General features: G+C 36.9%; 1 protein-coding gene across 4 annotated transcripts in view; it reads right to left on the bottom strand.

Annotated features, from left to right (window-relative positions):
• Nucleotides 1-7,249: 7,249 nt before the first annotated feature.
• SREK1 (splicing regulatory glutamic acid and lysine rich protein 1) overlaps nucleotides 7,250-23,767 on the bottom strand; it is a 55,836-nt gene continuing 39,318 nt past the window's right edge. For 3 of the 4 annotated variants that reach the window (XM_030844561.2, XM_070045142.1, XM_030844607.3), the window contains 2 exons: nucleotides 12,963-13,107; nucleotides 7,250-11,878 (listed from right to left, as the gene is read on the bottom strand). In XM_030844561.2, coding sequence (XP_030700421.1) covers nucleotides 11,729-11,878; nucleotides 12,963-13,107 — 295 coding nt within the window. In that variant the 3' untranslated portion in view covers nucleotides 7,250-11,728. The remainder of the gene's footprint in view (nucleotides 11,879-12,962; nucleotides 13,108-23,767) is intronic. The other variant, XM_030844568.2, reaches the window with a different exon arrangement.

Raw genomic sequence — 23,767 nt, 5'->3', positions numbered from 1 at the left:
TTCAAGATGGATTGTAAGCAGCACTGGAAGGAAAGAAATCTATCCAAATTTTAATTTATAAAAATGGTAGTTAAATATTGGAAGGAAATGGCTCATGGTCGGGCAGTGGGTCATGGAAGGAACACAGCCTGGAATCACAGCGTTCAAGCCTTGTTCAGACTCTCTTACTTAGTAGTGGTTAGACCTGGGGCTACTCACTTCCCCTTTGAACCCTGGGATTCTTCAACTGTTAAAAGAGCAGGAAGGCAAGAACTAAATCGTTTCCAAAATCCTTCCAAGCTCTAAAATAGCCTTGTCCAGAGACATTTTATTCTTCTTCCTCTGCAGCATGTGTATATTGGCTCAGGATTTCATGGTTAGGCTTTCGTCTTTTTTTAAGCCAATAAACGTCTCACTCATCTCTCGGTCCCTCCCCGTGCCAAACAGGCTGGCCAGAGGCTGGGGCTGGAGGGGGGAGATTATTGAAGCCGCCTCCTGCTACCGGTGCCCCACAGACAACTGTGTAGTGTGTTTATCGCACAAAGATGCCCAGTCCGGGAGACAAGGGAGCCTGAACTTCAAACTGAACTCCATCTGCCAAGCCAGGCAGCCATGCAGTTGCATCACCCAGAGGAAGCATCTTTTCTTAGCCTTCACCAAGGCACCAGAGGCTCACAGCTGCCCTGCTCCCACCTCCCTGGATTTCATACTTTCTTTGAAAGCTGCCAGATTCCTTTCTTACTTCAGAGAAAACAAAGAGAATACTTTTATTATTGCTTTTATTATTTAGTAATTATTATTACTTTTATTATTATTATTTTAATTATTATTTATTTAAATTATTATTTTAATTATTATTATTTAGTAATTATTATTACTTTTATTATTATTAAGAACTGATGAACAGCCTACATGCCCATGGACCCAGGGAGCAACAGACTAGCTAAATAATTACCAAATTCTAGTTGTCCTTATATTACCCTACTCTACACCTGACAGCAATCTAAGTTGCTAGCTGTGGTTTAGTTAAGATGTTTACATTGTTAGTTTTGTGATTGTCCTATAATCACATTCTCCTGACTAGGGTGTATCTTAGTTTAACCTCTTCAAATTTCTGATATTAGCTTGCTCTCACACCATGTAACTAGTAGGAGCTTGAAGTTAGGACAACAAAGATAGGGGTATGCAACACAGATTCAGCTTGTGTGGTACTGTACAGTGAGACTTCTCCCATGCAGGTGGGCAACCTCTTGGACGGAGGGCTCCTGAGAGATGTGTACTCCAGGCTGCCTGATCTAGAGGTGGACCCATTGGATCCAAGCTACCGGCTGAGTGGCTTCCCTGAATCTTTAAGCAAATGAGTTTTTATAATCTATCAAGAAATCAGTCCTTGTAAACACTACCTCCTTCATTGGTTGTCATTGGCCACATTGCACTTGGCAAGAGTCTGATCAGCCTGGACCGAAGCCTCCATCCTGCCAAATCTTGTCCTTCCTCTTTTCTTAAGTAAGACGCAAAGATGGATTTACCATGAAGATAATAAAGTTTAAGCTTCAGGAGCCATCACCTGCACCAGTCCTAAGACTCTGGTCATTTCTGTGTGTGTGTGTGTGTGTGTGTGTAGAGTAATATAATATAGATTATCAGCAAAAAGTATGTAGCCAAAAAATGTAGGTTGAAAACTATTACAGAAGACGTCCACTTTTGGCCAAGATGGAATCACAGAAATGTACTTACCATCTCACTTGAAACACTGGAAAAAAACAAATATACATAACAATGGTTTTCAGATATTGGACATCAGACAACAATCAGATCAAGCCGGTGATCTCTGATCAACAAATGAGGTGAGCCCTACGATTGCCCCCAGCTTACTGCCTGAGGGAAGTCTACAAGCTGAAGCAAAAGAAGGGGAAACCAAGGCAGAACCCAGTGGTCTGAGTTGAGGAGATGCTGGGAGCTCACTGAGGACAAGATAGCCGCAGATCACCAGAGCAGAGTATGGATTAAAGAGCTGCACAGAGGAAAAGCTCTGAAGATCTGCACACTGGGATGTTTGTGTCTTCAGTTGAGTAATGCTCAGCATATGCATGGGAAGAAACTACCCGAGGCTCAGAAATAAACACCAGAAAGGATCAAAGGGGAAAATCCCCAAAGCTTAAACAGACTGGAAACTGTTGGTGTTCCCATGGGCCAGGATGGGGGTTGGAGTAGAGCATAATTCATAGAGCATCAAGTGCACAGAAGAGTATCACTTCAGTAGTAGGGTAACATTAGCCCTACATAAATGGCTAATCTGATCCTTCCAAACAGTTCCTAAGTAACTTAAAAGCATCTCAGAACAAAGCTAAAGAAAATCAATAGGATATTCAGAACCAAAAACATTCAGAACCAAAAAAAGGTAAAATTCACAAGTTATATTTTATATGCTTGAATTACATTTACATTTTAACATGTAAAATAGAGACATGGAGGATACAAAAATGACTTAAATTGAACTCATAGATTTGCAAAACACCTTAGACCTTTTTAAAAAAGATACACTGGATAAGATGAACAGATTATACAGAAGAAAATATTAATAAACTCAGATATAGCAACAGAACTATCCAACGTGAAACAAAGAAAGTTGAAAAAATGAACACAGCATCAGTCAGTGAGCGGTGGGACTCCAAGTGGCAATATAAATGTAATTGAAGACTATAAAGTGTCGAAGAGAAAGAAAACGTATTTGAAGAAATAATGCTTGGAAATTTTCCAAATTTAAAAGAAACTCAAAATACACAGGCCCAAGAAGCTCAAGGAAACAGAAGCACATAAGACAAAAATAAAACACCACCAAGGCACATCATAATCAAAATGGATTAAAACCAGTGAATGAAGAGAAAATCTTGAAAGCCACAAGAGAAAGTCTGCATTCTGTATATTGGAACAATGATCAGAATGATAGCAGGCATCTTGATGGAAACAAAGTAAACCAAAGGACAGTGGAGCCACATTTTTAAAGCATTGGGGGGAAAAAAAAAGTCAACACAGAAGTCTATATCCAGCAAAAATATCTTTAAAATATTAAGTTGAAATAAAATTCAGCATGCAAAAGGTGAAAGATTCCACCACTGACAGGCCTGAACTATTAGAAATGTTAAAGGATGTCTTCAGTCAGAATGAAAATAGTACCAAGTAGAAATATGAGGACTTCCCTGGTGCTACAGTGGTTAAGAATCCACCTGCCAATGCAGGGTACACGGGTTCAATCCCTGATCCAGGAAGATCCCACATGTCGCAGAGCAACTAAGCCCACAGGCCACAACTACTGAGCCCGCATGCTGCAACTACTGAAGCCCACACACGCAGAGCCTGTGCTCCACAAGAGAAACCACCACGATGAAAAGCCCGGGCACCGGAACAAAGAGTAGCCCCTGCTCACCACAACTAGACAAAGCCCACGTGCAGCAACAAAGACCCAATGCAGCCAAAAAATAAAGAAATATGAATATACACAAAGGAATGAAAAGCACCATAAATTGTAAATCTGTGGGGAAACAGAAGAGACTTTTTTCTTCTTCTTTAAAATCTCTTTAAAATTGACTGTTTAAAGGAAAAAAAAATTACACCATATTATGGACATTTTGACACGTTTTAAGTAAAATGCATGACAAAAACAGCACAAACCTGAGAGTGGGAAAATGAAAGAATATTATTGCAAAGTTCTTACACTATACATGAAATGGTAAACTAACTTACACATACACTGTGATAAATGAAAATACACACATAGAGTAAACCCTAAAGCCACTCAAAACTTAAAGAATTATAGCTAATAAGCCAACAGAGATGATGAAATGGAATAATCAGTACTGAGTCCAAAAGAAGGCAGATCAAGAGGAAAATACAAACAAAAACAGAGGAGATAAATGGAGGATAAACAGCAAGTTGACAGATTTAAACCCAATGAAATCCATAACCACATTCAATGTAACTGGTCTAAACACTCCAACTAAAGCGGAGGTCGTCAGACTGGATTTTAAAAAAGCAAGACCAAACTACATGAGGCCCACAAGAAGTACCCTTTAAATATAAAAACAGTGAAAGGATGAAGGAAGATAACACCATGCTAATGGCTTTTTTTTTAATTTTTAAACTAGACTGCTAGCATTAATATAAGAAAAATATTTCAAAGCAAAGAATATTACCAGGAATAAAAAGAGTAATATTAATAATGATAAAAAGGTCAATATGAGAACATAACAACCCCATTTATGAGCCTAATAACAGCTTCAAAATACATATGAAACAGATAGAACTGAAATGAGAAATAAATCCACAATCTAGTTGGGGATTCCAAGACCTCTTACTAATTAATTGACAGATAATGAGTGATGACAGGCAATGGCAGACAGAAAATCAGTAAGAATATAGAAGACTTGGGCTTCCCTGGTGGCGCAGTGGTTGAGAGTCCGCCTGCCGATGCAGGGGACACGGGTTCGTGCCCCGGTCCGGGAAGATCCCACATGCCGTGGAGCGGCTAGGCCTGTGAGCCATGGCCGCTGAGCCTGCGCGTCCGGAGCCTGTGCTCCACAACAGGAGAGGCCACAACAGTGAGAGGCCTGTGTACCGCAAAAAAAAAAAAAAAAAAAAAAAGAATATAGAAGACTTGAACACCCCCATCAACAAACATGACCTAACTGGCATTATAGATTTTCACCAAACAACTGCCAGAAGATACATTCTTCTCAAGAGCACATGGAACATTTATGAAGCTGTATCATTTGTGGGCCAAAAAGCAAGTTTTAGACAATTTAAAAGGAATCAAACCGTAAGAACTATTTCCTAACCACAATGGAATTAAGTTAGGAATCAGTAACAAAGATCTTGGAAATTCCCAAATATTTGGGAATATTTAAAACACATATTTAACACACATTTAAAATAACCTGTGGATCAAAGACAATGCCAAATGGAAAATCATGAAGTGTCTTGAACTGAATGAAAATGAAGACACAACGTATCAAAATTTGTTGGAATGCAGCAAAAGCAATGCTTAGAGGGAAATTTATAGCACTAAAATACCTCTATTAGGGAAGGTCTCTCAATATCTTGTAATAACCTAAATGGAAAAGAATCTAAAAAAGATATATGTTTATATATATAAAATGAATCACTCTGATGTATGTCTGAAACTAGTGCATTGTAAATTAACTGTACTTCAATTTTTAAATGGTTAAAAAAAAAAGGTCTCAAGTCAGTGATGCCAGCTCACACTTCAAACTAAGAAGAAGAAAAAAAGAAGAGCAAACTAAGTGGAAATAAACAGAAGAAAGAAATAATGAGTAGAAATCAGTGAAATAAAAAGCAGAAAAAAAGAGAAAATCTGATGAAAACAAAATCTGATTACTGGAGAAAATAAAGCTGATAAATCTCTAGCCTAACTCATCAGGATAAAAAGAGAAAGACATTAAATAACAATATTAGGAATGAGAGAGGCTATCACTATAGATCTCACATATATTGAAATAAGAGAATGTCATAAACAACTTTATGCTGACAAATTCAACAACTTAGATAAAACGGACACATTCCTTAGAAGACAAAGAACACCAAAACTCACTCAAGAATAGCCCTAAATCTATTTTTAATGTTGAATTTGTATCGTGAAAAGGAAATTCCAGGCTCAGGTTGGTTTTCCTGGGGAATTCTACCTAATATTTATGAAAGAAACAGTGAACATGACACAAATTTCTTCAGAAAATTCAAGAGGGAACAACGTCCAACTCAATTCTCTCAGGCCAGCATGACCTGTATACTAAAACAAGAAAGACATTCCAAAATTATAGACCAATTGAAAGGAATTTAATCAAGTAACAAACTTATGTTGAATAGAATTTGGAAAAAGGCCTGAAGTGAAAAGATGTCAGTTCTAGTGAAAAACAGTAAGGAGCAGAGGCATAGACCTCGTATTGGAAATTGAATGTTTTGTTTGGAACAGGATAAATGGTGCTGGTAAGATATCCAGTAATGTAATAGCTAATAATCAGTGAGTTCTTTGTGTTAGGTGCTACACTAATCAGAAGGACTGGAGCTCAGTAGAAGGAAAAACAGTACTAGAAGTCATGCCTGTGTAACTGATTCCATTTACCACCTCTGATTTTCATACTGTGGCTATTACTACATACTTTTTTTTTTTTTTTGCGGTACGCGGACCTCTCACTGTTGTGGCCTCTCCCATTGCAGAGCACAGGCTCCGGACGCGCAGGCTCAGCGGCCACGGCTCACGGGCCCAGCCGCTCTGCGGCATGTGGGATCTTCCCGGACCGGGGCACGAACCCGCGTCCCCTGCATTGGCAGGCGGACTCAACCACTGCGCCACCAGGGAAGCCCCAGAGTGACATACTTTTTAAGAGACTTTTTCAGTGAATCTTATTTTTCCAAGGTAAGAAAATCATCATTATAAAAACTAAATGTACTCTAATTATACTCTTTAATTACTATTTAGAAATCATTCATAACAAAAATAATACAACATAAGAGACATTTTGTCTGGAAGTCTACTGTCAAATGTGGCTGCTACTCCAATCTGGCATTCCTTTAGGAAGTCCTGTGGAGGTCACACCTGGAGTAGTTCAAACTCATTATTGGCAAGGATCTCTCCTCTCTCACCCCCAACTCATCCTCACCCCATGTAGTTCAACACATCTGGAAACCAAAATGGCTCATAGTTTAACCACAGAAGGCAGCTAAAACAGAAGGCCTACACAGAGAAATCAGTGACAGCCTCACCATCTCTGCACCAGCTAAACCACCAGGTCATACAGGGTTCTGAATTTACATATCTGATAGCCAATGTTTTTTTTTTTTAAAGAGACACTTCAAATAGGCTGTCTCACTTAAATGACCACCCCAAGTACACAGCTCATTTACCAAATGGAGAGTTATACTTTTGATAATACTGGAGAAGGCATTCCACTTGCTGTTAAAAGACAAGTAGTGGCAATTTTCATTGTGCAAATACCATAGTAAAAAGTTGATTCTGAAAACAAAAGGGAGATTCAAAGAGCTGCTATCACTTACTGGAACACTACAAAATGCTGGAGATGCAAAGCTCTGACTAGAGTTATTGCCACACAACATGAAGTACACCCAATGATCAAAAACCTCTATTTTGGTGGTAATTTTGAACCCTAAAGAGGCTGTTACCAAACCTTTCAGTTATAAAAATAAGCTGTAAATATGCAAATACATTAGAATTCGGTGAAATTACTACTCAACAGTGGAAAGATTTCAAGATTTTCATTTTATTAAAAATATAGCAACACAATAGCAGCAGCATCTGATAAATGTTTACTAGTATCATATGGAAGTAGTCCTACTCACATAATATACACCACCTATGCAGCACCTTTTTGTTTACATTTTGAACCCTTCCCTTGATAATCCATAGCATTATGTAAAGAATAGCACTACTGTATTAACCTAATTAAGATGAAGGAGAGTCATATTTAACTATTAAATTTAACTACCTATACAACTACACAGTACACCCAAATGTAACCTTCTGTGGAAATCAGAGAATTCTGTAGCGTGTTTCCTAACAGTTTTTTGCCTACCACTAACCTTAAACTGGTGGAACTCAATCTCTTCAACTCTAATTCAGCATGAATTTCATGAGTTTGAACTTACATATACAGTTAAGAAATTATCTATCTAGCAAACAAAAGTTAATCAAGAATGGAGAGAACTATTATTCTACTCCAATCCTTGGAAAATAAATCTTAATGGTAAAATTTGTGAAGTTTTACAAAAGTTGGCAATTCTCAAAATTAAAATGTTAGCTAGATACAAAGTAAATTTAAAATCAGGCAACAGGCTAAAAATCTGCTTTTAAGAACAGTATGTTAAGAAATGTATTATATATAAACAATTATAATAAATTAATTGCTAGAAACTATAAAAGTACCTTAAATGGAATAGAAAGAAATCTAGTTATTAGTTACTAAATCCAACCTACCTTCAGCTTTAGCTTTTATTTTTAAAATAATGTACCACTCTTTGGCAGAATCACCAATAAAAGTGTATTTAAGAAAAACAAATTCACCCACAAACCCAAGTTTAAGTAGGGAAGTGAATTTTATTTTAAAAGATTATTTTATTACATTTATACTCGACTCCTGCTTCCAGAAATATCATTTAGCCCTTTGAGAGCACTAACTTCTGAGATTTGAAAATAAACAATTTAATTTTAAATGACTATTACATTAGTAAATAAACATGAGAACATCTAAGTATATAGGCAGTGAATTTTTTTAAAAAAATATTTAAAACACATAAGGAACATAATTACTTTGTGGAAACAGCTCTACTTCATAACTTACCCAGTTAAAACCAGATACTATCTTCCAATGAAAATATAAGAAATGTCCCACTGAAATGTTACTTAATGCATCCCTCAAAAAGAATTCATTTTAACTGCTAATTCAACTACTAAAGATTTAAACCAAATCATACTATTCCAAATAGGTTTTTAAAAAACTTTTAAAAGCCATTAGTATATATTATAATCCTTAAATTTGAATATCTTCAGTTGAGACCAGATTTGGCTCAAGGTGTTTTTTTTTTTTTTAATTTCAAAGGTAGCAACCTATATATAGGAATGAATGAGCATCCTGAAGATGACTAATACCACAAAAGAAATTATTTTCTTGACAAAAAAAAAAATTGATTCTAAATGCCGGTTTTTACTTTTAATTGAGGCATGTCAAAATTTAAGTCTCTATGATACTTCTAAAGATCAACACAGCATATACTGAACCCCTTGTTGGAAAAAATGATTCTAAACAGAAAAATCACAAGCTGACTAGTGTGTTCGTAACTATAAGTTAATTAGATTCAATGGAAAATAATGAGATAGCTGTAGAAGTTGAGGGTTTTATACTTGTTTCCTCTCATGAAACTGGCTAGCTTATGAAGGACCATCTTTTATTACCAGTTAAGTGCACAATGCTGAAAAGCAAGAACAAGAGGACCAAGAGAATTTGTCTAGAATGATGAATAGCAACTACAATTTAAGGAACAGAATGTACTCGCTATATAATCAAGATGAAAAAGATAATTTACAGAAGGTATTAAGTGTAAAATGGCTGTCTTCTTGGCCTTACCTCAAGTTTTCCTGACAATATCTACCTGGGATGAAAGAGACAGTTTTAAAGAAATAAAAAAATACCTTACAAGAAAAAAATAAAAGAAAACATATCAGCTCTTAAAAGTGAACAAAGAGAAAAAGATGTCTCTCTCTCTCTGTCTTACACACAACACACACACACACTCACACACTCCCTCCTTCCCTCCAGTACCTCTAGACCCTAGAAAGCTTTGCTTCCATAAGCCTGTTTAAGAAAATGATTTCACTTTCTCCGGATCTCTTGTATTCCTATTCATGCCCAATTTTTATAAATCAGTGTCTGTTAAGATTAGTATGACTGTTTTAAAGATGAATAAACCTCATCAAGAAAAATAACTGGCAGCAGGAACCAAATAACTATGTTAATTACCAACATAAAAAACATTTAATAGAGTCCAGAGTACAAGAAAATACTCAAACTTTAAATGATGGCTTTACACACCACACAAACATGCACTCTCCATATCAAAACAATTTCTATGCCAGCTAAAACAAGAACAGGACAAACCTAAGATGCTGTTTTGAAATGCATGAACAAATACTTTCCTCTAAAATATGTAGCTTTATTAGAGAAACAGTACTAAAAATAACAAAGATTCAAACAACATTTGCTCTATTCTACTTACATATCATAAATAAGAAGCTTTGATGCAAGACACACACACTCCTTCACAATCTTTCCATATACACCCAAGCATTCTTATATCAAAATAAGCTGTTTACCAGCCAACCGTATGTGGTTGAATGATTAAAATGACCATCTATACTTTACATAGTAAAGCATTTTCAAAAATTTTAATGTACACAGTGAAAAAAAGGAAAAAAAGAAACAGTAATTCTGAACACATGAGGAGTAATTAAGCAGCTTCATAATCAAACCAGGCTTCATTACTTGCAATAAGGGCAATTCTTTCCATTCTTCACCAAATACTTAAATTTCAATAGCATTAACATTAAAAGAAAACGCAAGTTGAAACCAAGTAACTGATGTGCTACTCAGCTTTTTAAATCTATAAGTAACTCTTCCCATGAGGTAAGGCAACTGAGTAATTTGATTGTATTAGACTGCATTAAACTAATTATACTTGATTTTTTAAATAACATGCTAATTAAAAGGTATAACTTTTGGAAATACAACAATGAAAAGAGTTCTGAAACTATGAGTTGTGTTCTGGGGGAAAATATTAGCAATGTTGTCATTTTACTACTTGTATACTTTCTGCAAAAAGTGTGCCTAACAATGTCGGATGACCTATATTTTAAGCTTAAGTAAACACATCCTTACACATAAGACAAACTCATATGTTCTCCTTTAAGTACAATTTCTGCACATCATTTATGAGAAGATGATTGAGAGGTAATAATTAAGGCCATCCAATGTAGACAACTAAAGCGTTCTGCTTTAAGTAAAATAAGAACATGCTGCTTCATTTTCAATTATCACAGTATGAAACTGATGGTCCCAAAACTGCATTGCTGTTTTAAGCTCTAAAGTCATTCTTGAAAACACACTTCCCTCTCATATTAAGTGAACCAAGTAAGAAGCTCTTCTGACATACCACTTTCACACTTCTCTATGGGAGGGAATGGAATATCCATCTAAATTCCATATGAATTGAGGATGACTAGTCCATATAAAATTCTAGAAAACAGTATACCACATTGTAGAAGGCACTAAAGCTTCAGCTTGTGCTCCCATAGCCCATTTTGAAAACCCAGTTTTCTTATTATAAATGGCACCTTTGCCACCTACAACTGACAACACACACTGTGATACTGTTCATAATAAGCTTGGAAATGTCAAAAGAGTTCAAAAAGAAATGGTTACTTTGTGGGAAGACCCAATGATTCTGAACACTGAATACTAATATATTATTAGTATTCAACACAGTTGTTCTTCCTTTTGAAAAAGAACAGTAGCATGCATTGTCAGCTGGTTTTTAATCCACTCATGTAAGCAACTTTAATCTGTAAAACTATTTTAAAGAAAAACTGCTGTCCTAAACAGTGAGCAAAAGAAAACACAATAGTGAGAATTTAACACAATCACTGTAAATCCTGTGAAGTCAATGTTAAAACTTCTTACATACTCCGCACTTACAAGGGTGTGTATATATTTGCACCAATTTCAAGCACATCATCAATCTGTAATATACTGAAATTAAAAAAAAAGTAAAACAATACAAAATCAGTTACTAGCATTTTTTAAAAGAGCCTCCAATGCTTATCTCCAGTCTTTAATGGATAGTACAAATTTAGATCTTTAATGTCCCATTTATTTTAATGGTTCTTCGCAAACACTTAACAAACCACATGACAAGTGTGTCAGCCACCATGGAAATGCACAGCTTTTAGAAGATGAGGAGTTTGGGTAACACCTGTTATTTTCACGATGTCCATGCTTTATTTTCTTACTCAGTAACAAGATGGCCACAAAGTCACCTAACAACTAAAAAAGCTGTTAGCTCATATCTTTATGCTCTACTGGATTTCTTCACTGTTTAACATCTTGTTGAGAGAATTCAAAGCTTTGGATTCTATTCCAGCGTGTGTTTAGAGGTGCATTTGTAGGTCCTATACTGCTTCTGTTTTGGTAGAGAGGTTTTCTTCATTTGGTTGACAATTCCCATTTTGCTGTACTTTGTTTTCCTCAGTCCTTTGTGCATCCTTGTCATCTACTTCTTTTCCCACACTTGAATCTGGTTCTTTATTGTGCTCCTTCTCCTACAATGAATATTTAGGTATACATTTAATATTTTTCTCAAGACTTGTCTGCTACTACATCTAGTTCTGGCTAAAACTATCTTTTGTGAATTAGTCAAACTGGGTGTTATCTCTCATTACATCTTCATATAAATAGTATATACAAACGTATCAATATGTCCTTTGTACTTCTAATAAAAGATAGGACAATCTATGGAGATTAGGTTAGAACAAAATAGGTAAATAGAAACTCTAGGAAAGAATTCAACAAACGTTGCTGACTGACTTGAAAGGTGGAACTGATCGGCTGAAAGTAAAACAGTTCCCATAGATGCCAGGACAGATTTGTAATCTGGATACCAAAGAAGCAAAAACAAGGGAATGTAGAAAAGGAAATCACTATTCCTCCTACCAAAGACTGTTTAAGAACAGTCCAAATTCAGCTCTCAACTTAACGGAGAATTAAATGAGAACATGTGGAACAGTGCCTGGAATGTATTAAGTGCTCAGGAGATATTATCAATGTTACTTACAATGATGATAAACCTCTATCAGTATGGGAATAAATAAGACTGTAAGATAAAAGCTTCAGAACTCATAACTGATTTCCAAACACAAATATACTTACCAGTATAATAAGGGAATTAACCTAATTCACAAGTACTTAAAATATTTTATCAAAAAAAATAAATGGAGGAAAACAAAACAAAAACCCTTACCTGGTGGAATTTGGTTTTCCATTAATTATTCTAATTCAACAAACCTAACTTTGGTATATATTACAAAACCAATGATAACATCACCTGTCAAATTTGCTAAAACAAATATAGTGAGGAAAATAGCAAGAAGTAAAAATATTCCAGTACATAGTTAAAATTTTTATTGTATGCCATTCTGTGATTCTCTAAAATAAGGAATGCAATTGTTTACACTAGTAAACATTACATTAATTAGTTATCTTCAAAAATTAGGTTAAAAAACTACCAATTTAACAAATAGCACCAAAAACATACAAGGCACTGGTAGTATAAAATTACCTCTATGCAATAAAGAACAATCTCAAACATTAATTATTCAAACCCTAAACACTGAACGACTTTCTTACTTTAAGTGAAGTATTGTTCTTCTCCACCTTTTCCTTCCCATCTCTGTCATTACAACTCTTTCTTGTAGAGGCTGAACGTTCTCTCTCTCTTCTTTCACTGATGTGGTCCCTTTCTTTTTCTCTCTTTTTATCCTTCTTATTTCTGCTATAAGAATATTAATAATATGTCATTAACTTCTAAAACAGTAAACACCCACTATAATGTTGACAAAATATTCTTACCTAACATTAATGCACTGTAAACAAGCGTATCAGTAACCTGGTGGACCAAATAACATAAATGAGTCCTGTAGCCCACCTAACTCCACCCCACACCCAGTTAATTTTTTCGACACACAAGTCATTACCGCAGAGGCCACCAAGTGTTCACATAAAACACAATTCTGTATTATCAATTTCTTAGTTTTGAAACATTCAAGGTTTATTTATCTACTGTAATCAGGATAAAACAAAACAAAATATATAATATTTTTTTACCCATCTTTTCAAAGTAAAAAATGAATAAACAGAAAAGAATAAAAATGATAAAGAATCAGATATGGCTCTCAGGTAAGGCTGAATGACTTCTAGGAAAACATGGAACTTCAAATAACCAATTATGCCATGTGCCCTCCCCTCTCATTCACAATTACAAAAAAGGCCCATCCACCAATTCAAGAGCAAACATTAAGCAGAAGATGGAATGAACAAGTTCCATTTGTAAAAATTACATATCCTTAAAATTAGAGGGAAAAAAACGATGCATTTCCTATCAGAAGCATAACAGACACCTTCTATTCAAAATAATTAGCCTTAATATGGAATTCTAAACCTTTTTGTCTTAATTATGAATATTTTAAAAATAAACACAAAGACCAGGGGAACAAATAAAAACACTTAGGAAACAGATCCAACCAAGTACCTATGAAAATTCAATAAAACAAAGGGGTGGCATCTCAAATCACTGGGGCAAATTTTGTCTTTTATAAATAAAAGACTTGGGGACAACTGGATTATTATTTGGAAACAGACAAAACTGGGTCCATATCTCATTCACATAAATAAATAAATAAATCCAAATGGATTAGAGACCTAAATTTTTTACATGAAACAATACAAGTACTAGAAGAAAACATGAATAAATTTCTTTCTAACTTGAGTGAAGGGGAAGATTTTTTTAGCCATAAATAAAATTCCAGGTACGATAAAATAAAAGATTCATTAGTATGCCTACATAAACTTTTGCAAAGCAAAAAAACAAAACAAAAACCACTAATAGCATATTCAAAAGAAAAATACATTTGCTACATTATTTATGTACGTATATCTTTATATACAACTCTTAAAGCCAAGGAAACAACTACATCAAAAAGAATGAGATTCTTGGGACCTTCCTGGTGGTGCACTGGTTAAGAATCCACCTGCCAACGCAGGGGACACAGGTTTGAGCCCTGGTCTGAAAAGATCCCACATGCCACGGAGCAACTAAGCCCGTGCACCACAGCTACCGAGCCTGAGCTCTAGAACCCGTGCTCCACAACAGGAGAAGCTGCCGCAATGAAAAGCTCGCACACCACAACAAAGAGTACCCCCCGCTCGCCACAACTAGAGAAAGCCCACGTGCAGCAACAAAGACCCAAAGCAGCCAAAAATAAATAAATAAATATATTTAAAAAAAAAAAAAAAAAGAATGAGATTCTTAGGCATAAATTTAACCAAAAAGGCAAAAAATTTGCTGAAAAGAAATAAAGACATAAATAAATGGAAAAACATCCCATGTTCTTGGATCAGGAGACTTAGAGTTAAGATAACAATAGTATCCAAAGTGATCTACAAATTCAATGCAATCCCTATCTAAATCCCATTGGCACTGCTGGCAGAAAAAGTAAAACCCATCCTAAAAACCACAGGATCTCCAGGGACATCAAATAGCCAAAACAATCTTTAACAACAAAATTGGAAGACACACAATCCCTGGTTTTAAAACTTACTACAAAACTACAGGAATCAAAACAGTGTAGTACTGGCATAAGGAGAGACTTACAGACCAATGGAAAAGACAGAAATATATGGTCACATGTATGGTCAAATGATTTTTGATAAGGGTGCCAAGACCCATTCAATAGGGAAAGGACAAGCTTTTCAACAAATGTTGCTAGGAAAACTGGACATCCGCATGCAAAAGAATGAAGTTTTAGACTCTTACCTTACACCATATGTAAAAATTATCTCATAATGGATCAAAGACCTAAATATATAAACTAAAACTGTAAAACCCTTAGAAGAAAACACAGGGGAAAATCTTCATGACACTGGTTTTGGCAATGATTTCTTGGCTATGACAGCAAAAAGCAATGAAAGGAAAAAAACAGATAAATTCGAATTCATCAAAATTAAAAAACTTTTGTGCATCAAAGGATACTTACTCAAAGAAAGTGAAAACACAACCCACAGTATAGGAAAAAAATACATGGAAATCATATTATCTGGTAAGGGATTAACAACCAGAATATAAAGAACTAAAACTTAACAAAAAACCAAATTATCTAATTCAAAATGGGCAAAAGACTAGAATAGACATTTCTCTGAAGTAGATACACAAATGGTCAATAACCACATGAAAAGATGCCCAATATCACTAATCATTAGAGAAATGCAAATCAAAACCCTAACAAGATACCATTACACACAGACAATAACAAGTGTCAGTGAGCATGTGGAGAAACTGGAACACTTGTACATTGCCGATGGGAATACAGAATAATGCAACCACTTCAGAAAACAATTTCGCAGTTTCTCAAGAAGATAAAGAGAGGATTACTATATGACTCAGCAATTACAACTCCTAGGTATAGAAACAAAAACATGTCCACATCAAAAGTTGTACACAAATGTTCATAGCAGCATTATTTATAACAGCAAAAAAATGGAAACAATACTAAATGTCCATCAACTAATGAATGGTTAAACAACAAAACCTGGTTTTATCCATAGTGGAATATTATTCACCCCTAAAAAGGAATGAAGTACTGATTAATGCTACAATATGCATGAACCTTGAAAATGTTACATTTAGTCAAAGAAGTCAGATACAAAAGACCGCACAGGGACTTCCCCAGTGGCGCAGTGGATAAGACTCCATGCTCCCAATGCAGGGGGCCCGGGTTTGATCCCTGGTCAGGGAACTAGATCCCACATGCATGCTGCAACTACGATTTCGCATGCCACAACTAAGGAGCTGGTGAGCTGCAACTAAGGAACCCTGGAGCCGCAATTAAGGAGCCCACCTCCCACAACTAAGACGCAGTGCAACCAAATAAATAAATAAATATTAGGGAAAAAAAAGGCCACACATGTTATATGACTCTATATGAAATGTCCATAACAAGCAAATCCACAGAGACAGTAAGTAGATTCGTAGCTGTAAGGAGCCATGGGGAGTAACTGCTAATGGGTACAGGCTTTCTTTCAAAGTGACAAAAAATGTTCTGGAATTAAGCAGCAGTGATGGTTGCACAGAACTGTGAACTCTTGGGCTTCCCTGGTCGCGCAGTGGTTGAGAGTCCGCCTGCCGATGCAGGGGACACGGGTTCGTGCCCTGGTTCGGGAGGATCCCACATGCCGCGGAGCAGCTAGGCCTGTGAGCCATGGCCACTGAGCCTGCGCGTCCAGAGCCTGTGCTCCGCAACGGGAGAGGCCCGCGTACCGCAAAAACAAACAAACAAAAAAACCCTGTGAACTCTTAAGAAAAATGCAATGAAAATTACTAAAAAATCACTGAAATGCACTGAGGGTGAATTTTACTTTACATAAACTACTCCTCAATTTAAAAAATAACTCAGAGGGCGCCTGCCAGCCACTGGTGGGGGACTCTGATGCCTAAGGAGACGGGGGGAACCCTAAAGTGAACCGGTAGGATGTAGGGGGACTGAGGGGGGAGGAGAAGAGGAGGGCAGACAGGATCGGCATCCCTGAGGCCGGGGAGATGAGGAGAGGCAGGGGGGAGGGACCCTCCAGAAAGAGCAGAAGAGGATGGAGGGTGATCGCCTGGCCCACTCGGGCCACGGAGCCTGCGGAGCTCCCAGGCTGGTGCCTCCCCTCCAAAGCCCCCTCCAAGCAGTTTGGGTCCTGAGGGCATAGGAGGGAGGCCGAGAGATCAGGAAAGGCAGCGAGGTGGAGCCCTCTGGAAGCAGCGGATGACTGCCACACCCACTCAGGCCCGGGGAGCCTACTGAGCTCCCAGGCCAATCCTGTCCTCCAAAACCCCCTCCAGGACACATGGGTCCTCGGGGGCATAGGAGGGAGGCTGGGGACATCAGGAGAGGCAGGCGGGAGGGGCCCTCCCAGACTGGAGGAGCGGGAAAGGAGAGGAGGGTGTTTGCCCTGCCCACTCGAGCCCAGGAAGCCTGCTGGGCTCCCAGGTGAGGTTCCCTGCCCTCTGAGACCAGGGGTGGGGGGCACTCCTGGGCCCCTTCTGTTCCTTGGGCCTAAAAGCCAGCTCCCCACAGCCCCCAGGGCCTCTTCCAGCCCTGGGGGTCCTGAGCATTGGCCCCGCCCACCACCCAAACCTCGCCTTTGCTTAGGCCCCACCCTCCACAGCCAAGACCTCTCTCCCCCGCCTTTTTTTCTTTTTCTTTTCCCTCCTCCCCCTTTTTTACTATTGTGGTACTGATGTACCTTCCAGTTGTTGATTCATCTGTATTTTTATTTTTATATTCTTCCGAACATATCTGTTAGTTTCCTAGTCTAATTTTATTTTTTACTTTGTTATATTTATTCTTATTTTTTGGGCACCGCAGGCAGCGTGCAGGATCTTGGTCCACGAGCCTGGGGTCAGGCCAAAGCTCCTGTGGTGGGAGCTCCAAGTCCGAACCACTGCACTAACAGAATCTCAGACTCCAGGGAATATTCATCAGAGTGAGGTCTCATGGGGTTCCTCATCTCAGCACCAAGACCCAGCTCTACCCAATAGCCTACGAACTCGAGTGTTGGAAGCCTCAGGCCAAACAACCAGTATGACAGGAATACAATCACACTCATAAAAAAAAATGAGACGGCAAAAAAATATGTCACAGATGAAGGAGCAAGGTAAAAACCTACAAGACAAAATAAATGAAGAGGAAATAGGCAATATACCTGAAAAAGAATTCAGAGTAATGACAGTAAAGATGATCCAGAATCTTGGAAATAGAATGGAGGCACGGACTGAGAAAATACAAAAATTGTTTAACAAAGACCTAGAAGAACTAAAGAACAAACAGAGATGAACAACACAGTAACTGAAATGAAAAATACACTAGAAGGAATCAATAGCAGAATAACTGAGGCAGAAGAATGAATACAGCAGGAAGACAAAATGGTGGAAATAACTACTGAGGAGGAAAATAAAGAAAAAAGAATGAAAAGAAGTGAAGACAATCTCAGAGTCCTCTGGGACAACACTGAACACATCAACATTTGAATTACAGGCATCCCAGAAGAAGAAGAAAAAAAGAAAGGGTCTGAGAAAATATTTTAAGAGATTATAATGGAAAACTTCCCTAACATGGGAATGGAAATAGTCACCCAAGTCCAGGAAGCACAGAGAGTCCCATACAGGATAAACCCTAGGAAAAACACACCAAGACACATATTACTCAAACTAACGAAAATTAAATTCAAAGAAAAAATATTAAAAGCAGCAAGGGAAAAACAAAAAATAACATACAAAGGAATCCCCATAAGGTTATCAGCTGATTTTGCAGTAGAAACTGTGCAGGCCAAAGGGAGTGGCAGGATATACTTAAAGTGATGAAAGAGAAAAACCTACAACCAAGATTACTCTACCCAGCAAGTATCTCATTCAGATTCGATGGAGAAATTAAAACCTTTACAGACAAGCAAAAGCTGAGCGAATTCAGCACCACCAAACCAGCTTTACAACAAATGCTAAAGAAACTTCTCTAAGTGGGAAACATAAGAGAAGAAAAAGACCCACAAAAACAAAACAATTAAGAAAACGGTAAAAAAACATACGTATCGATTATAACCTTGAATGTAAATGGATTAAATGACCTAACCAAAAGACACAGACTGGATGAATGGATGCAAAAACAAGACCCGTATATATGGTGTCTATAAGAGACGTACTTCAGACCTAGGGACACATACAGAATGAAAGTGAAGGGATGAAAACAGATATTCCATGCAAATGGAAATCAAAAGAAAGCTGGAGTAGCAATACTCGCATCAGATAAAATAGACTTTAAAATAAAGAGTATTATAGAGATAAGGAGGAACACTACATAATGATCAAAGGATCAATCCAAGAAGAAGATATAACAATTATAAATGTTTACGCACCCAACAGAGGAGCACCTCAATACATGAGGCAAATGCTAACAACCATGAAAGGAGAAATCGACAGGAACACAATAACAGTAGGGGACTTTAACACCCCACTTACACTAATGGACAGATCATCCAAACAGAAAATAAATAAGGAAACACAAGCTTTAAATGACACAATAAACCACATAGATCTAATTGATATTTATAGAACATTCCACCCCAAAGTGGCAGAATACACTTTCTTCTCAATTGCACATGGAACAGTCTCCAGGATAGATCACATTTTGGGTCACAAATCAAGCCTCAGAACATTTAAGAAAACTGAAATCCTACCAAGCATCTCTTCTGACCACAACGCTATGAGATTGGAAATCAATTACAGGAAAAAAAACTGTAAAAAACACAAATACATGGAGGCTAAACAGTGCACTACTAAATAACCAAGAGATCACTGAAGAAATCAAAAACTACATAGAAACAAATTACAATGAAATCACGATGACCCAAAACCTACGGGACGCAGCAAAAGCAATTTTAAGAGGGAAGTATATAGCAATACAATCTCACCTCAAGAAACAAGAAAAATCTCAAACAATCTAACCCTACACTTAAAACAACTAGAGAAAGTAGAAGAAAGAAAACCCAAAGTCAGTACAAGGAAAGAAATCATAAGAAAAGTGCAGAAATAAATGAAATAGAAACGAAGAAAACAATAGCAAAGATCAATAAAACTAAAAGCTGGTTTTTTGAGAAGATAAACAAAATTGATAAACCCTTAGCGATACTCATCAAGAAAAAAAGAGAGGACACAAATCAATGAAATTAGAAATGAAAAAGGAGAAACACAATGATGCTGCAGAAATACAAAGGATTACAAAAGACTACTACAAACAACTGTATGCCAATGAAATGGACAACCACAAAGAAATGGGCAAATTCTTGGAAACGAACAATTTTCCAAGACTGAACCAGGAAAAATTAGAAAATATAAACAGACCTATCACAAGTAATGAAATTGAAACTGTAATTAAAAATCTTCCAACAAAATTCCAGGTCCAGATGGCTTCACAGGCGAGTTCTATCAAACACTTAGAGAAGAGTTAACACTGATCCTTCTCAAACTCTTCCAAAAAAGTGCAGAGGGAGAAACACTCCCAAATTCATTCTACAAAGCCATCATCACCCTGATACCAAAACCAGAAAAAGGTATCACAAAACAATAAAATTATAGACCAATATCACTGATGAACATACATGCAAAAAACCTGAACAAAATACTAGCAAACAGAAGCCAGCAACACATTAAAAGGATCATACACCATGATCAAGTGGGATTTATCCCAGGGATGCAAGGATCCTTCAATATACGTGAATCAATCAATATGATACACCACATTAACAAATTAAGGAATAAAAACTGTATGATCATCTCAGTAGATGCAGAAAAAGCTTTTGACAAAATTCAACACCCATTTATGATAAAAACTCTCCAGAAAATGGACATACAGGGAACCTACCTCAACATAGTAAAGGCCACCTATCACAAACCCACAGCAAGCATCATACTCAATGGTGAAAAACTGAAAGCATTTCCACTAAGACCAGGAACAAGACAAGGATGTACACTCTCGCTACTCCTATTCGACATAGTTTTGGAAGTCCTAGCCACGGCAATCAGAGAAGAAAGAGAAATAAAAGGAATACAAATTGGAAAAGAAGAATTAAAACTGTCATCGTTTGCTGATGACATGACACTATATACAGAAAATCCTAAAGATGCCCCCAGAAAACTACCAGAACTAATCAATGAATTTGGTAAGGTTGCAGGATACAAAATTAATGCACAGAAATCTCTGGCATTCCTATACACCAACAATGAAAAATCAGAAAGAGAAATTAAAGAAACACTCCCATTTACCATTGCAACAAAAAAAAAATACCTAGGAATAAACCTGCCTAAGGAGGCAAAAGACTTATACTCATAAAACTGTAAAACATTGGTGAAAGAAATCAAAGATGACAATCACATGGAGAAATACACCATGTTCTTGGATTGGAAGAATTAATACTGTGAAAATGACTATACTACCCAAAGCAATCTACAGATTCAATGCAATCCCTATCAAACTACCAATGGCATTTTTCACAGAACTAGAACAAAAAATTTCACAATTCGTATGGAAACACAAAAGACCCCAAACAGCCAAAGCAATGTTGAGAAAGAAAAACGGAGTTGTAGAAATCAGGCTCCATGACTTGAAACTATACCACAAAGCCACAGTAATCAAGACAGTATGGTACTGGCACAAAAACAGAAATACAGATCAATGGTACAGGATATAATGCCCATAGATAAACCCACGCACATATGGGCACGTAATTTATGACAGAGGAGGCAAGAACATATACAGTGGAGAAAAGACAGCCTCTTCAGTAAGTGGTGCTGGGAAAACTGGACAGCTACATGTAAAAGAATGAAATTAGAACATTCCCTAACACCATACACAAAAATAAACTCCAAATGGATCAAAGACTTAAATGTAAGACCAGACACTAAAACTCTTAGAGGAAAACATAGGAAAAACACTCTTTGACATAAACCACAGCAAGATCTTTTTTGACCCACCTCCTAAAGTAACGGAAATAAACAAATGGGATTAAATTAAACTTAAAAGCTTTTGCACAGCAGAGGAAACCATAAACAAGACAACCCTCAGAATGGGAGAAAATATTTGCAAACAAAACAACAGACAAAGGATTAATCTCCAAAATATACAAACAGCTCATGGAGTTCAATAGCATAAAAATAAACAACCCTATTAAAAAATGGGCGGAAGACCTAAATAGACACTTCACCAAGGAAGGCATACAGATGGCCAAGAGGCACATGAAAAGCTGCTCAACATCACTAATTACTAAAGAAATGCAAATCAAAACTACAACGAGGTATCACCTCATGCTGTCAGAATGGCCGTTATCAAAAACTCTAAAAACAATAAATGCTGCAAAGGGTGTGGTGAAAAGGGAACCCTCCTGCACTGTTGGTGGGAATGTAAATTGATAACAACCACTATGGAAAACAGTATGGAGGTTCCTTAAAAAACTAAAAATAGAACTACCATATGACCCAGCAATCCCACTACTGGGCAGATACCCTGAGAAAACCATAATTCAAAAAGACACATGTACCACAGTGTTCACTGCAGCACTATTTACAATAGCCAGGACATGGAACCAACCTAAATGTCCATCGATAGGTGAATGGATAAAGAAGATGTGGCGCATATATACAATGGAATATTACTCAACCATAAAAAGAAATGAAATTGAGTTATTTGTAGTGAGGTGAATAGACCTAGAGTCTGTCATACAGAGTGAAGTTAAGTCAGAAAGAAAAAAAAAAATACCATATGCTAACACATATATATGGAATCTAAAAAAAAATGGTACTGATGGGCAGGAATAAAGAGGTAGACATAGAAAATGGACTTGAGGACATAGGGTGGGAAGGCACAGCTGGGGCGAAGTGAGAGTAGCATCAACATATATACACTACCAAATGTAAAATAGTTGGCTGCTGGGAAGCAGCAGCATAGCAAAGGGAGATTGGCTCGGTGCTTTGCAATAACCTAGAGGGGTGGGATAGAGAGGATGGGAGGGAGGCTCAAGAGGGAGGGGATATTGGGACATGTGTATGCATATGGCTGATTCGCTTTGTTGTGCAACAGAAACTAACACAGTATTGTGAAGCAATTATACTCCGATAAAGATCTATTTAAAAAAATTAAATTAAATTAAAAAAATAAAAATAAATAAAAAATAACTCAGGATGGAAGTGGGGCTGGGTATGTATAGTCACTGACCCCCCCACACACACACAGTGTATATAGTGATAGTGAATGCTGTCTTTTGTGAAGAAAAGGAGAAATTCAAATACATGTATCTGCTTAATTTTGCAAAAAGAAACACAAGGAAAGATAAACAATTGATCACTTACAGAGGGTGGATGCAGATTAAAGTAAAAGGAATGGGGAAGGAAGGGACACTTTGCAAATATAAATACACCTTTTTGTCTATTTTGAGTTCACAACTGAGAAAAGTTTTCACTTTCATGAGCGAAGTATTAAAAAAAAAAAAAAATTGGCCTACCTCCTAAATATCCTATGCCTTCCTTTATTCTCACCTAAAAATAATAACCCACAAACAAATAAACAAAAGAGCCCTGCTGGGAAACATGCTCCTTCTACCCGGGGAAAGCTTTTTAAAAGTTTCTCTTCTATACCTAGAAAACCACAGAAAACCAACTGAAAACTTAGGACCCATCAGTAAGATAGTGGGATGAAAATATATACATACAGAAATCAATATCCTTCCTATGTACAAACACAAGCTCCAATTACATGACATAATGAAAGAAAAGACCTCATTTACAAGAACAAAGAAGTAAAACATACCTAAAAATAAACTGAAAATGCATAAAATCTGTATGAAATAAA

The sequence above is a fragment of the Globicephala melas genome, chromosome 3 (genome assembly GCF_963455315.2).
Source record: "Globicephala melas chromosome 3, mGloMel1.2, whole genome shotgun sequence".
Taxonomy (NCBI): domain Eukaryota; kingdom Metazoa; phylum Chordata; class Mammalia; order Artiodactyla; family Delphinidae; genus Globicephala; species Globicephala melas.
This window is presented reverse-complemented; position numbering and strand designations above follow the sequence as displayed.